Source organism: Sorex araneus, chromosome 3 (assembly GCF_027595985.1).
Source record: "Sorex araneus isolate mSorAra2 chromosome 3, mSorAra2.pri, whole genome shotgun sequence".
Lineage (NCBI taxonomy): Eukaryota > Metazoa > Chordata > Mammalia > Eulipotyphla > Soricidae > Sorex > Sorex araneus.
The window spans coordinates 87,311,368-87,326,669 of NC_073304.1; the positions used below are offsets into that span (position 1 = coordinate 87,311,368).

A 15,302-nucleotide genomic window follows, 5' to 3' on the forward strand; every position below is an offset into this window, starting at 1 on the left:
TGGACTCCTACCCTACCTCGTTTTATTGCTCAGAGAGGTTGCACAAATTCTCAAGTTTGCAGAGTAGAGGAAGCAGGATACAAAAAAGCTTTTGACAATGAATACTGCATCCTTCCACTGCTCAGGAGTTTAATTTCACATCTAGGCTACATCAGACCACAGTTACCCCTTAGATAAAATCTTACAAAATGATCATTTTTCCAGGGTGAATGGTGCTGATCATGGGCCGTTTCATGTAGTTCAACCTACACAGATAAGTTTTCTTTTCTCCCTTCTTTTGGTGTTTGGGCCACATGTGATGATGTTCAGGGGCGGCTCCCTGCTCTGGTGTCACTCCTCATGGTGCTCAGGGGAACTTGTGATAACAGGGATCGACTGGGGTCAGCTGCATGCAAGGCAATGTCTTAACCTCTGAGCTATTTCTCTGATTCCCCAGAAGTATTTTTCTAAATCTAGAGCTTCTCTCTCTCCCGAAGGCCACGTCACGGGGGAGGCTAGGCTGCAGTGCAAGGGCTGTGCTGGGAAGTCTGCCTGAATCCAGGGAGCGAAGCTGGTTTTCTGGAACGTCCGGACCAGGATGATAGAGGCAGCTGCCAATGCAGAACAATGGTTTAACAACCCTGGGAGCCACCACAAATCCCAAGGTTAAAGATTAATGAGAAGGGCCTCGGGGAGTTTATTATGGCAAACATACCATAAAAATACAGTTAATCTCTCAGCTAAAATAAAAACCACAACAATGTTCCTGGTGAATCAAGAGGAATTCTTGGCAAGAGCCTATATTCCTTAATCTCTGTCGCCTAATTAGTCCATGGAGCTGGTAGGTGTTGAGATTGCTGCTATATTAAGTTCATTTTTTTTTTAATTCCCAGTAGTGCTAAGTGACTGTGTAATATTTAAAACAAAACAAAAGTCTATTTAATGAAGCCTCATTTGATCACAAACATAGAGGCAACTAATGACGTAGAAAGCCGAAAGTTCAATGATGTGCTTCACGGTGGCTGAATCATTAGATGTGTGGGGGACAGAGTGTTTCCTGGTCACCCCATCAGGCCTGAGATAGGAGGACAGGATGGGGGTTCTTGTTATTCAGAATCCTGTGACCTAAGGAGACTTCAAAACTTTAATTTCCAGAACTTGAGAATAGTTGTTATTTTTCAAAGAGAATTAGAGGCCACAGAGACATCAATGAGCTTAAGAATTTCTCTATAAGGCGGGGGTGGCGTGGGGGAGGGATGCTGGGAACACTGGTTGTGGAGAATGGGCACTGGTAGAGGGATGGGTACTCGATCATTGTATGACTGAAACGTAAGCATTTCAGACTGAAATGCATTTCAGCATACAGACTGAAATGTAAGTCTGTAAATGTACCTCACGGTGATACATTAAAAATAAAGTAAATAAATTTAAAAAAAAGGAATTTCTCCTGTGAAAGAGTCACTGTCACTGTAATCCCATTGTTCATCGATTTGCTCGAACGGGCACCAGTAACGTTTCCATTGTGAGACTTGTTGTTACTGTTTTTAGCATACTGAATATGCCACGGGTAGTTTGCCAGGCTCTGCTGTGCGGGCGAGATACTCTCAGTAGCTTGCCGAGCTCTCTGAGAGGGGCGGAGGAATCGAACCTGGGTCGGCTGCGTGCAAGGCAAACACCCTACCCGCTGTGCTATCGCTCCTGCCCCTGTGGAAGAGTACAACATAAAATCATACTAGATCCTATACTAGAAATAATGTCAGTGGCTCTCTGGGTTTAAGAAAAGATCAGCACAGAAACAGTAATAGATAGTAAAAGATCTTTGCTAGGCTGGAGCGGGTAAGGAGCTTGCCTTGCATGCGGCTGTCCAGGGTTTGATCTCCAGTATCCATCCCCTATGGTTTCCCGAGCATCACCAAGAGTGACTCCTGAGTGCAGTGATTCCTGAGCATCACTGGGTGTGGCCCCAAACCAAACCAACACAAACATAAAAGAAAAGACTAGCATGTTTATGGATCAAATGGGTTGCTGGACACCCCACAGAAAAGCACTGAGATCGGGAACTGCCTGACTCTCCCGAGGGCCTGCTTAACGAGATGCCACGGCAGATCCCAGGATCCTAGCCCTCCACCTGCTTTGGAACCTCAACCTCCAGGTGTCTAGGAATCCCTCCAGGCCAGGCCATGGTGTGGGATCCCTCTCAGCAAGGCAATTTCGCACTGTCACATGTCACACTGCCCTCCCCAGAGACATCTCCTAGAATCAACTTCTACTGCTCGCATATGGAAACTGCATCTTCATTTCCCGGGAATGTCCTGCAGACCTCCATTACTTTCCTAGAACCCAGCCTTCTGCCAGAGCACTGGACTTAAAGACGTCCCTGGGGCAGCTGCTGCAACTGGTACTCGAGAAAGCAGGGAAAGATCTAGTCCAGGGGTGACTGCAGGGCGGTGAGGTAAAGGGGGTGCTCTCTGGAGCAACGCATTCTCTTTCCCTCATAAGGACTGTGTTTTGACCTCGTTCCCAGAAAAGCCTGTTATGTACAAAGAGGGTTGCCTGCTCAGGAGCTGAGTCCCCAGAGGGAGGCTATAATTACGTACATACGTTTGAGTGCCCTCTGCTAATTGACTCTTTCTTACATAATTGCTGGGCAAGACAGCAGCACTGTCGTGGGGAAAGCACTTAATCAGGCTGTTTACTCCTAAGTATGCTATTAAGTGATGGAGTTACACCAGGCATGGCCGCCCGGATGGATGGGGGACAGAGTTCCTGACTTGTTTGGTTTGGTTTTCTGGGTCATACCAGAAAATGTCATGGTGATACTGGGGGACCATGCAGTCCCCCTGGGCCTTCTACATACCAAGCAAGCTCTGTGTCCCTTGAACTCTGGCCCCAGAACTTCTCTTTGCTGGGGCCTTTCAAGGTACAGAACGGTAGGTATCGGGAAGAAGCAGCTGAATATCTGAACTTGCTGTTTCTTGAGAAAGTCACTTTATAGCTTTGCTCTCAGCCTTCTCATTTGTAAAATGGCCACAGTATTAACTATCTTACTAACCTCCTAAGGAGTGTACATGAAGTTCTTCATCTATAGCTTGAGGACAGATTCATCATGATTGCTGTTTTTTTTTTTTCTTTTCCATTTTCTTTTTCCTCATTCCGACTGTAGGTCCACAGTGGCAGGGTGTGGGGGCTTGGCCCTTCCCAGGTTGCTAATTAAGTCTGGGGGGAAATGACTTTTATAGGACTACGGGATGCCTAGGACAGTGGGTCTCGGCTCTCTGATCCTGAAACTGCTCCCAAAGCCCAGAGTTGGCACCAGGCTGTCACTGTCACTGTCATCCCATTGCTCATCGATTTGCTCGAGCAGGCACCAGTAACATCTCCATTGTGAGACTTGTTGTTACTGTTTTTGGCATATCGAATACGCCATGGGTAGCTTGCCAGGCTCTGCCGTGTGGGTGGGATACTCTTGGTAGCTTGCTGGGCTCTCTGAAAGGGACGAAGGAATTGAACCTGGGTTGGCCGTGTACAAGGCAAATGCCCTACCCGCTGTGCTATCACTCCAGTCCTGGCACCAGGTTAGGCTCAAGAATCACTCCCCACAGACTCAGCACGTGACATCCCTCTCCCCTCTCTCCCTGACCCCCATCTCCTGGGGTGGAGATCGGTGAGGGGTGGGAAGCAGGTTGACCTCTGGGAATGCTCCCTTAATTGGGGGAGTGGGCTTACCCAAAAGATGCTTGGGGGTTACTCCTGGCGGTGCTTAGGGGGCCATATGGGATGTCGGGGATCAAACCCAGGTTGGTTACATGAAAGGCAACCCCCACCCCCCACCAAACCCAGCTATATTATTGCTTCAGCCCACCATTATTGTTTGGGGGTTATATTAAAGATAGCCCTAAACGTTAAATAGGAGGGCTGGTGTGACAGTACATGGGTAGGGCGCTTGCCTTGAAAGTGACCCAGGTTTGATCCCTAGCACCACATAGGTCCCGAGCCCCTCGAAGAGTGGTCCCAGAGCACAGAGTCAGGAGTAAGCCCTGAGCAAGGCTAATGCAACCCAAAATACAAACAAACAAACAAACAAAAAGACAAAAGACAAAAAAATAATAGGCTGTGGCAGGCAATGGTTCTTTGTCCAAACTAAATTCAGTACCCAGGCTCCTGATGGGGCTCTGTGTCAGATGGCCTCTCCACTTGGCCACTGACCAGCTGAGTGCATGTTTGTTTTCAACTAATCTCTCCATGAGTCAATTCTTCCTCTCTCTCTCTCTCTCTCTCTCTCTCTCTCTCTCTCTCTCTCTCTCTCTCTCTCTCTCTGTCTCTCTGTCTCTCTGTCTCTCTGTCTCTCTCTCTCTCTCTCTCTCTCTCTCTCTCTCTCTCTCTCTCTCTCTCTCTCCCCAGGCTGTGGAGTTTTTCTGAGGAATTAGATCTGATATGTAAGCACCTGACCCCTAGTAAATGTCATCTAGTTATTTATTATCCTTTTCCTATATATTTCTCTGAATTCAATCAACATTTGATCATAGAACACGTGGACCATCTTCAGCAAGTGATAAGAAACCCTGTCATTCAAACCCTCCTCAGCGCCTCTCTCCCACACTCCTTTGCTGTGTGGTATCAAGATTTGAAGAAAGGAAATGATTTAGAAAAGCAAATCAGGGGCTGGAGTGATAGCACAGCGGGTAGGGCATTTGCCTTGCATGTGGCCAACCCGGGTTTGGTTTCTTATCACTTGCTGAAGATGGTCCACGTGTTCTATGATCAAATGTTGATTGAATTCAGAGAAATATATAGGAAAAGGATAATAAATAACTAGATGACATTTACTAGGGGTCAGGTGCTTACATATCAGATCTAATCTAATCTGCATCCCACATGATCCCCTGAGCACCGCCAGGAGTAATTCCTGAGTGCAGGGCTAGGAGTAACCCCTGAGCATCACCAGGTGTAACCCAAAAAGCAAAAAAAAAAAAAAAAAAAAAAGAAAAGAAAAGAAAATCATTTGTCCAAATGAAAGAAGCCAACTGCCTGTTTCTTCCTGTGTGAATATAGGTTCAGGAAAGGACTTCAAGAAAAAAAAAATGGCAGCTTCTTTCTGTCTTGTAGGCTAAAAGAGCAGAAGAGCAAGGATAGTGCCAACCAAGGCCCACTATCTCAGGCAACTTTCTTTGGAAAAGGATCTAGGCCCTGCACTTCCCAGGGTCTCCAGCTTGGTGCTACCCAATGACCACGGCGCCCAAGGCCCCTGCTGTGGAGACTTCTCTTCCAGCTTCTTAGCTATTGTCCTTGCATCCCATCTAAGCTCTGTGTCTACTTCTCAGGGAACCCTCAGGGGCCACCAGGGGCTCTGAGGCATGAAGCTCTGGAGGCTGCAGTGAAAGACCTAACTGGGCTGACCACGTGAGTCCACCTGTCATTTGTGTGAGTGTCCCTGCAGCTGCCGGGCAAGTGACTGCAGGGCACACCAGCCACGCCCTTTATTCCATACTCCGCTGGTGCTGGTGGCTGCGGGCTGCAGCCCTGGGGAGGTCAGCAGTCAGGTGGGATGCTCTGGTCTGAGAGGCCAAGGGGAGGGGAGAGAAAGCCAAGTAGATCTGGTCCAGATGGGAAGCCACGGCTTGTTCTTGGGTCACCTCCTCCATCTCACTGGGGACTCTGGTACAAGGCTGTGCAGCAGGACAAGAAAAGTACCCCTAACCAGGATTGAACCCCAGATCTTTCTCCATCTCATGGCAATAAAACAACGGTGGTATGCCTATAGTAACTGCACATTTCCGGGTGCCCCCCCTTCTCCAGCCCCTCTCCCCAACCCCATCCTGCTCTAATGAGCTTAGGAAGTAGCTCAAACTCAGGGAGTGAGAAGATAAGGGCCAGCCAGGGAGGTGAGGTGACCTGTAATCAGGACAGGTCTCAGTGTAGGGCTCAGGTGAACCTCAGAGGTTCTGGGCTAACTTGTCAGTGCTGGAGGCCCTCAGTACCCACACATTTTGAGGTGGCCATTTTTACCAGTGCTGACTTTGGGGTGCTCAGTCCCTCACAAGGTCATGCGCTTGGGGCAGAGTGACAGTACAGCAGGTAGGGCATTTGCCTTGCACATGGCGACCTGGGTTCAATCCCCAGCATCCCATATGATCCCCCAAGCACCACTAGGAATAATTCCTGACTGCAGAGCCAGGAGTAACCCCTAAGCACCGCCAGGAGTAATTCCTGACTGCAGAGCCAGGAGTAACCCCTAAGGCCCAAAAAGCAAAACAACAACAACAACAAACAAGGCCACACGCTCTAGTTTTGTGCAGAAATATGTTCCTGGTACTATGGGGTCCCTCATGCCAGCCCTCTGCAGCCACCAGCAATAGGTACAAACGAGCAGGCACAGGGGCTGCTTCCCAAGCCCCAAACATGATCAGCACATTCTCTAGGAATATGTCTTCATTCTGTTTTGGAAGCTTTATGTGTCCTTGGCAAAAAGTATAAGGCACATTTAGACAATGTGGCCACAGACGGTCATACACTGGTCCTTACCGATTCAGGAAAGCATTTCCAAAACGACTAAGCTTTCGGAAGGGCTTTTTGGGGTCCACGACCAGTGCGTTGCCTGGGGTGTTGCCCTCGGTCTCTCCGTACATCACAGCAATGAAGGAATCGGTGGTGGGCTCGGGACCAATCCTCATGCCCGGGAAATCTTGCTCCAGTAAGTATCTGGGAGAGGGAGAAGAAAAGGAAGTTAGCGCGTTGTCACGAAGTGGGAAGCCAGAAGTCAGGTAGCTTTGGTGGGCTCCAAAGCTTGCTCAGAAAAACTAGAAATTCAACCGCCAATAAAAGGGGAGTGATTTTTTTTTTCTTTTTGGGTCACACCCGGCGATGCTCAGGGGTTACTCCTGGATCTGCACTTAGGAATCACTCCTGACAGTGCTCAGGGGACCATATGGGATGCTGGGAATTGAGCCCGGGTTGGCTGCGTGCAAGGCAAATGCCCTATTTGCTGTGCTATCGCTCCAGCCCCAAAAAGAGAGTGATCTTTGACTTTTTTGCTAATAAAGCAATTTCCCCCAGTGTAAGAAGGCTGGTGGAAGAGCGGGACTTCCTGCCCACAAACTGGGCCCTGTGAAAATGCAGTCTTGCCCGCATAGCAATTCTTGTTCATGGCTTCACGGGGGCAACATGAACTCCCCCCACTCAACAGAAGAGAGCCCAGCGGACTCCCAGACAGCCTGAAAGAGTTTCTTTCAGCCCCCTGTCCCCCAGCTTTTGCCATGCGCCTCCAACACACTGGGAATATTTTCTTTGTGGTCCCCGGGTCATCATGGAGCTACCCCTGTCCTTTGCAATTCTTTGTCCATGGGCCCCTGCAGAAGCCCCTCAAGATACAGGATGCCCAGCACCAGCCTCCAGTCTGGCCTGTTGGCAGAGGACACAGTCCAGGGAGCAAACGCTGCTGATCCTCACTGGCAATCTTCGAGGTGACACTTCCTCCCTGGTGCATTCTAGGGCTTTCTTGGGGAGGGGGCATCTTTGCCCCAGGAAGACTCTCTTCCAAAGACTCCAGAGGCTACTGTAGGGAATGGGCATGAAGGAGGTGCTCTGATTGCATGTCACCAGGCTTCTAGCTGGATTTTACCCCTGGCCTGGGTGCCTGGGCCATTTAACTTTACATCTGTATACCATGGCCCCACAAATGTTTCAGAGGGTTCTTATCCAGGGGGCGTGGGTCCTAAGAGCTCTCAGCCACTGCACCCCTCTCTCCCTGTGGGGACATCCTGCCCAGGGACCTGCTCCATAGCACTTCAGTGTGCATGGGATTAGGGCGCCAAGAGGACTCCTTTCCTCTGAACCCCAGCAAATACGAGAAGGGAGCAGCTGCAACACATCCCACACATCCTACAGAGAACCCCTGACGGCGAGGGCAGGGGTGTTCCAGGGAGAGGAGTCTCAGTCCCTCAGGGTGAACCCCTTTGCCCCAGAGAAGAGGTTCAAGTTGGGGTCTACACTGCTTCCTCCTGCAGCCAACCATCCAGTTTCCTCCAAGTCATTTCTTTTTCCCACTAACTTCTGACCAAATTTGACCTGGGATTCTACTGCCAGGGATGGAACTGCACTACCAATGTGTCAAGCCCAGTTACTTTTGCCCCATTTCTAAGTACCTGAAATGAAGTCACCCTTGAGACCAACGTTTTCTACATAAAGTTCCAGCTGCTCAGCCATCTCAGCTGCTTCTAAAATCCCACCCACCTCTGCTGCTTCCACAGCTACCTGACTGTGCCCCAGGTTCCTACATGTCAACATGTCCCCCAAATTTAGAGCAAATGTGAAAAGAATCAGATAATATCATCTAGTATTGACATACAGGGAAAAAAAATCAGATAATACAGCTACCATTTACCATGTGTTCACTACTCACCACTTCCTGGTATAAGCAGGAAGCCCTCGATGTGAATTATTATCGAATCCCCAAGACACTCTATAGTCAAGTACTAACATTACCTCCATTTTACAGGCAGGGAAGCTGAGGCACCAGATAGCCTAAGCAACTTTCCCAGGGTCGCGTGGTAAGTGACAGCAGAGCACAGAGATTCAGACTCTAGTCAGAGCTCAGTTGGCCGGCAGCTTGGAGATGAGCTGGGGGTGAAGCGGGGTACTCGGGGCCTCTGGCATAAGCAGAAGACCCCAATCCCCTAAAGCGAGGAGAAGAACTCCCCAGACCATCCTACTTCATGGCCCTGGGGCTTCCCTAAGGGTAAAGAATGGGGGCAGCTCTCCCCATTCTCCATGGAGAGGGGAAACTATTCTTTCAACATATGTAGCACTGTAGCACTGTCCTCCAGTTGCTCACCGATTTGCTCGAGCGGGCACCAGTAACGTCTCCATTGTAAGACTTGTTACTGTTTTTGGCATATCGAATATGCCACAGGGAGCTTGCCAGGCTCTGCCCAGTGGGTGGGATACTCTCAGTAGCTTGTTGGGCTCTCTGAGAGGGACGGAGTAATCGAACCTGGGTTGGCTGCATGCAAGGCAAACACCCTACCCGCTGTGCTATCGCTCCAGCCCTTCAACATGTGGTCCAATTAAAAAAAAAAAAAAAGGAATTCCAAACATTTTTCAGGTACCCAGTAGTAGCCTAATCAATAGCCTCATGAGCAGAAAGCTCCTGTTTGCGAATCCCTGTGAACCCCCACTCAGCCCTTGGCATTCCACTGGCAAAGTGTCAGTGCCTGCGCTACTTGCTCTGCGAGGCAGGCTGCCAAGCACGCGGGTCCTACAGACACGGGATGATGCGGTTCAGTGCTGACCGCCACTTTGGCGTCTCAGGTGTGAAGTCATTCAACAGTAGGTGAGGACTCAAATCCAGGACCACAGCACCCCCTCGTCCCGCCCCCTCCCCCCAGTCAGCTGGGCTTCCACACCCGTGGCCTGGGCCAGGCCGTGCCAGGAGGTCTGAGAGAGACAGGCAGAGAGTGGCCTCGAGGAGCAGTAGCCAGTGGCCCTGGCTCTTGGAGATGACACCTTTCCCCATGCACGAAAGCCGTGTGAGACTTGTTGGTCATGTTCCCATGGAATCAGCACCAACAGCATTGCCTGGTTGGCTTGTCAAGACAGTCTAGAAAAGGTCACTTTCTTCCCCGCACCCCCGACCCTCCCAAGGCAGACAGGCCAGACAAGAACCTTAGTGAAATATTCTGGAAGGATCTCAGTGTGGGCCTCTGTGCCTCAGTGGCTCTCTGCACCTTCACCAGACTCAGGTGGTGGGATATTGGGGGATGGGAGTGGTTCTTCAGGCTGTGGCGAGCCCTATTTCAGAATAACAAGTTCCCAGGGTAAGTCTACAGCAATATGTGTCATTTAGAGAAGAACAGGTAATTCGTTTAAGGTCCTACTGTAACAGGAGCCAGGATTTCTCAAATTGCCATCCTGCATAACAAAACTCTTAATAAATAATGATTTTTAAAGTAGGCTGATGAGGACCAGTTTGAAGTCAGAGATGTTCTCCAAATGACAGCCTGGGTATGTCCTTCAACCTCAAGGCCGCAGACTCAGAGAAAGACCTGAACTAGGAAGAATGGCTCTATTATTCAGCTTGCTGACATGAGTACTTGCTGAGCCATAGAGTATGGCTATGAGCCATAGAGTATAGAGTATGGCTCAGCAAGTACTTTGGGGTACTTTGGGGTCTTTGGGGTCTCCCTATAGACTCCAACTTGTTAGCAAACTTTAATACTCAATGCCAGTGTATATGCAGTGAAATAAACACCCTATTATAGGTTGGTGGGAACAATAAATTAATATTGATACTCTGTTAGAAGTCTTTAAGGGGGTCAGGGTCTTTAAGGTAGCTCAGTGGTAGATCCCATGCTTTGCAAGTAGGAAATCTTAGGTTCAACTTCTGGTGCTTCTCCAAGACACAAACACACACACACACACACATACACACACACTACTTTTCTTGAGGAACACCTCTCAGAGCACTGAGTGCTGGTCTCTCCTCTCCTCTGAGAGCTTCTCACACTCTACAAATGGTCAGCGGTGGTTTGGTTCAGCCCTGGACTGGACAGTGCAGTGGGGGGTGGGAAAGCACCTGTAGGACCGGCTAAGCAGGACTCAAGCACCTGCACAACTTCCTGCTGGCCCAGGGATTTTTTTTCATTAAAAATTATTTTTTAATTGAATCACTGTGAGATACATAATGACCATAACCAAGTTCCAGAGCCCATTCATGATAAAAACTCTCAATAAAATGGGAACTGAAGGAAATTTCCCCAATGTAGTCAAAGCCATCTACCACAAGCCCATAGTAAATGGACTTTCACATTATACTCAATGTGAAAACACTAAAAGCCGTCCCTCTAGGATCGGGCACAAGACAAGGTTGCCTACTTTCGACATTTCTATTTAAGGTAGTACTGGGTGTACTCTCCATAGCAATTAGGTAAGAAAAATGTATCAAGGGCATCCTGATAGGAAAGGAAGAAGTCAATATGATATGATACTATATTTAGAAAATCCTAAAGATTCTTCAAAAAATGTTCCTAGAAACAAAATATTTGTAAAATTACAGGCTATAAAATTAATACACAAAAGTCTATTGACTATCCTATAACAAATAATGAAAAAGAAGAAAGATTTTTTTTAAAAAACAATCCCATTCACAATCGTGCCTCAGAAATCAACTACCTTGGAATCAGCTTAACTAAAGAGATAAAAGAACTATACAAAGAAAACTACAAAACACTACTTCAAGAATTAAAAAAGGACACAAGGAAAAGAAAACACAACTCCTGGCCCAAGGCGTTTACTCTTCCAGACTCAGACTCAGCCTCCCAGCAATCTGGGTCTGTGTGGACATGGTTCTTTCTTCTTCTCTCACTTAGATTAGACTTGACTTCTTTTCTCTTTCAACACATAGAGGAGAAAAGTCACTAGGGTCAAAGGAATGAAAATGTCCAAGAGCAGGACTCCCTCGACATACTTAAGCTCCTCTGTGACATTTCATGCTGATAGCTGAAAGTCTGCCACAGTGGTGTCACAGCACCATGCAGCAGGGATGGCAGGGGAGGTGGGGGGAGGTGGGGGTGGGTGGGTAAGGAAGAGGAACCAGCAAACTGAGCATAAGATGGGGACGAGTGAGGAATTGAAATGAGTAGAGAATGCAGAAGTGAGCCCCCAGACCGGCAATGCGGAGAACAGTGGTCTCGCATGTCCTATGCTGCAAAATTCAAAAGGAGGTTAAGGGCTGGAGTGAAGGTACAGCAAGTAGTATAGCTTTGCACACAGCGAACCCAGGTTTGATCCCTGAGATCCAAGTGGTTCCCTAAGCTCTGCCAGGAATGATCTCCGTGTGCAGAGCCAGGAGTAAGTCCTGAGAACTGCCGGTGTGGCCTAGAACCAAACCGAACCAAAACACCCCCCTCCCCGCCCCTGCCCCCAAATAGCTAGTAAGCTCCAAGTCACACACTGATCAATGGTGGTCACTCTCCCCCAGCAACCCCTCCCCCCACCCCCTGAAAAACCCTAGACGTGGTTTCTTCCAAAGCTAGAAAGCTAGAAATTCTGGGGGCCGTGGTGTTATCTGCAATCACAAGAATTCAAAAGCACAGAGGCCACAGGAAGATACGGAGAAGAATGCAGCTCGGCCTGGAGCCGGCAAGCCAGCACAGGATGCCTGCGTGTACCACTGGGTCTTGTCCTCAGCTCCACCTCACTCTCCTTTTCCTGTGTTCTCAGAGAGAGCTGCCAAGTGATTGCTGCAAGAGTCCCCAGCCAAGCCATCCCCACAGAAAGGAACGACATTGGGATTCCAAACAACAGGGGCAGATGGGAGACCTGACATCTCATTGTCCTCAAGGGCCTGGCTCAGCCCTCCCTATGGTTCCTGGTCACAGTGCAACCAAGCCCAGTCTCAGCATCCCCTGCGCCTTCACCCTGGGTCTGTGTGGACATGGTTCTTTCTTCTTCTCTCACTTAGATTAGACTTGACTTCTTTTCTCTTTCAACACATAGAGGAGAAAAGTCACTAGGGTCAAAGGGATGAAAATGTCCAAGATAATAAAAATCACTCAATATAGTCAAACATCAAACTCTCAAAGATTGGGTGAAGAGGGACTAATAAATAGAAGAGTCACATTATGCCACAAACAATTCTGGGGGCCAGAGAGAGAGAGAGTTCAGGGGTTAAGGCACTAGCATTGCAAGTGGCTCCAATTTGATACCCAGTAATGCATATAGTTCCCTGACCACTGCCAGGAGTGACCCCTGAGCAGAGTCAGGAGTAAGACCTTTAGCATAGCTGAGTGTGGCCCAAAACTCCAAAGGGGTGAAAAGTAGAACCCAAACAATTCTAGCTGCAAGCTTTTTCATTCCTGGGAATCTCTGTATTATATCTCTGTTACGATGGCACAGCTGTGTTTAGAATAAAAAGCATGGGGCTAGAGAGATAGTACAGTGGGCTTGGCAGACTATATGGGATGGAAGGAAGGTTGGAAGCACGCAAAGCAAGCACCTTACCAGCTGTGCAATTTCTCCAGCCCCTTCATTGATTATTTTATTTTATTTTATTTATTTATGTTTGCTTTTTGGGTCACACCTGGTGATGCACAGGGGTTACTCCTGGCTTTGCACTCAGGAATTACTCCTGGTGGTGCTTGGGGACCTTATGAGATGCCGGGGATCGAAACCAGGTCAGCTGCATGCAAGGCAAACAACCTACATACTATACTATAGCTCTGGCCCCCATTGATTATGTTAAACAGGTTTCTTCCTTGGCTAGCTTAAGCATTTTATTGGCTTTTAAAGAACCATCCCTTAGTTTGATCTTTTGTATCATCTTTTTGATTTCTACTTCATAAATTTCCATTCTAATTTTTATTATTTTCATCTTTTTTTGCTGCCTTTTGGTTCTATTGACTCCTTCTTTTCTTTGGCTATAAGGTTGAATAATTTATTTGGGATGTTTCCTATTTATTGATCAAAGTCTGTATAATAATAAACTTTCTTCTTGACACTGCTTTTGCTGTGATGCAAAGGGTCTAGTAACTCATCTTTGTTTTTATTGTTCTCGAGGCAATTTCTTGCTTCTCCTTTGATTTCTTCCTTGACCCATGAGTTACTCAGAAGCATGCTGTCTGGTCTCCACATGTCTGGGATTTTTCCTATTTTCTTTTTGTTGTTGACTTCTAGCCTCACTGAAAAATATTCTTGATATGATTTCAATCTTTACATATTCATTAAGACTTTTTTGGTGCCCAAGTATATCCTTAAGAATGTTCCATGTACATTTAAGAATGTATTATTCATTTCTTTGGGGATGGAAGTTTCTTTCTCTTTATGTATGTGTATAAGTGCATCTCTTTGATTAGCTCATGCAATGCCATTTCTTCCACATAAATTTTCTCTCTGGATGATTTGCCTATTGTTATAAATCATGCATTGAGAGCCTTAACAATCATTGTGTTGCTTTCAGTATATCCCTTGAAATCTATTCATAACTGTTTTGTTGTATATTTGTTTATATATGGACTGGGAGCATATATGTTGGTAATTATTATATCTTTTTGTTGAATTGACCACTTATTCAATATATAATATTAATTTTGTCTCTTACCTCTTTTTTTAATGATTATTTTATCAAATACTAGAATAGCAGCTCTGCCCTGTTATTCTACATTTTGGGCTTGGAACACCTTGATATATTTCATGTTGAGATTTTATCTTTATATCTGAGATGAAATTCTTGTATGCCTCCTAAAAGAGAAATATTTTTTGTTTGCTTTCAAAATCACTTTTGTCTTCTGGTTGGTGAATTTAGACTTTTAGCACTGAAGATGATTATTAATATATGGGGCTTGCATATTGTTGTTCTTTTGCTTTCTGTTTATTTCTTCTCCCATTTGTTCTGTCTTTACATGTGGATGATAATTTTTTTCTCTGTTTCTTTATTTTTATTCTAAAGAATTCTGCTTCAGATACCATGGGGATTGTGGATTGCACTATGCTTCCTATATCTGAAAAAGTCTTCTACTGGTATCAGCATGCCATTATTTGACTATACTGGTTATATTCTTTTCTTCTTCCCTTTTATCTTTTTCTTGTTTCATATCACTGTTATTTTGGTTTTTGTTAGTCTATCATTATTTGTCTCATTGTTCAAGATTTTGCAATCTTTTTCTTCTTTTCATATAGAACAATTTCTTTTAACATTTCCTGTAGAGCAGGCGTAACTCTATTAGTTTTATTTCTCTGAGAAATCCTTTATCTCTCTTTTTTTTCTCTTTTCTTTTTGGGTCACACCCAGCGATGCACAGGGGTTACTCCTGGCTCTGCACTCAGGAATTACCTCTGGCGGTGCTCAGGGGACCATATGGGATGCTGGGAATCGAACCTGGGTTGGCTGCCTGCAAGGCAAATGCCCTACCTGCTGTGTTATCAGTCCAGCCCCCAAAGCCTTTATCTCTTAATCATATTTAATGATAATTTTGTTGAGCATTCTTTTCTTTGGGGGGGAGCTTTTTGGGTCACACCTGACAATGCTCAGGGATTACTTCTGGCTCTGTGCTCAGAAATTACTTCTGGCAGTGCTCTGAGGACCATATGGGATGCTGGGGACTGAACCTAGGTTGTTTGCATGCAAGGCAAATGCCCAACCCACTGTACTATCATGCTGGCCCCATGTTGAGTATTCTTGACTGGCAGTTGAACTTTTAGTTGTGTAAACGTGTCATTCCAATGTCTTCTAGCCTATAAGGTTTCAGCTGAAAACTCTGATAGAGGGCCCTTTGCACTTGATTTTTTCTTTCCCCTGGAAGCCTTCAACAGTTTTTTAAAAAATTATTTAC

At 46.7% G+C, this 15,302-nt stretch overlaps 1 protein-coding gene across 1 annotated transcript in view; it reads right to left on the reverse strand.

The window, feature by feature from the left end:
• Nucleotides 1–15,302, reverse strand: part of EHD4 (EH domain containing 4) — an 81,894-nt gene that overhangs the window by 51,714 nt on the left and 14,878 nt on the right. The window contains exon 2 of the mRNA XM_004609590.2: nt 6,502–6,678. Coding sequence (XP_004609647.1) covers nt 6,502–6,678 — 177 coding nt within the window. The remainder of the gene's footprint in view (nt 1–6,501; nt 6,679–15,302) is intronic.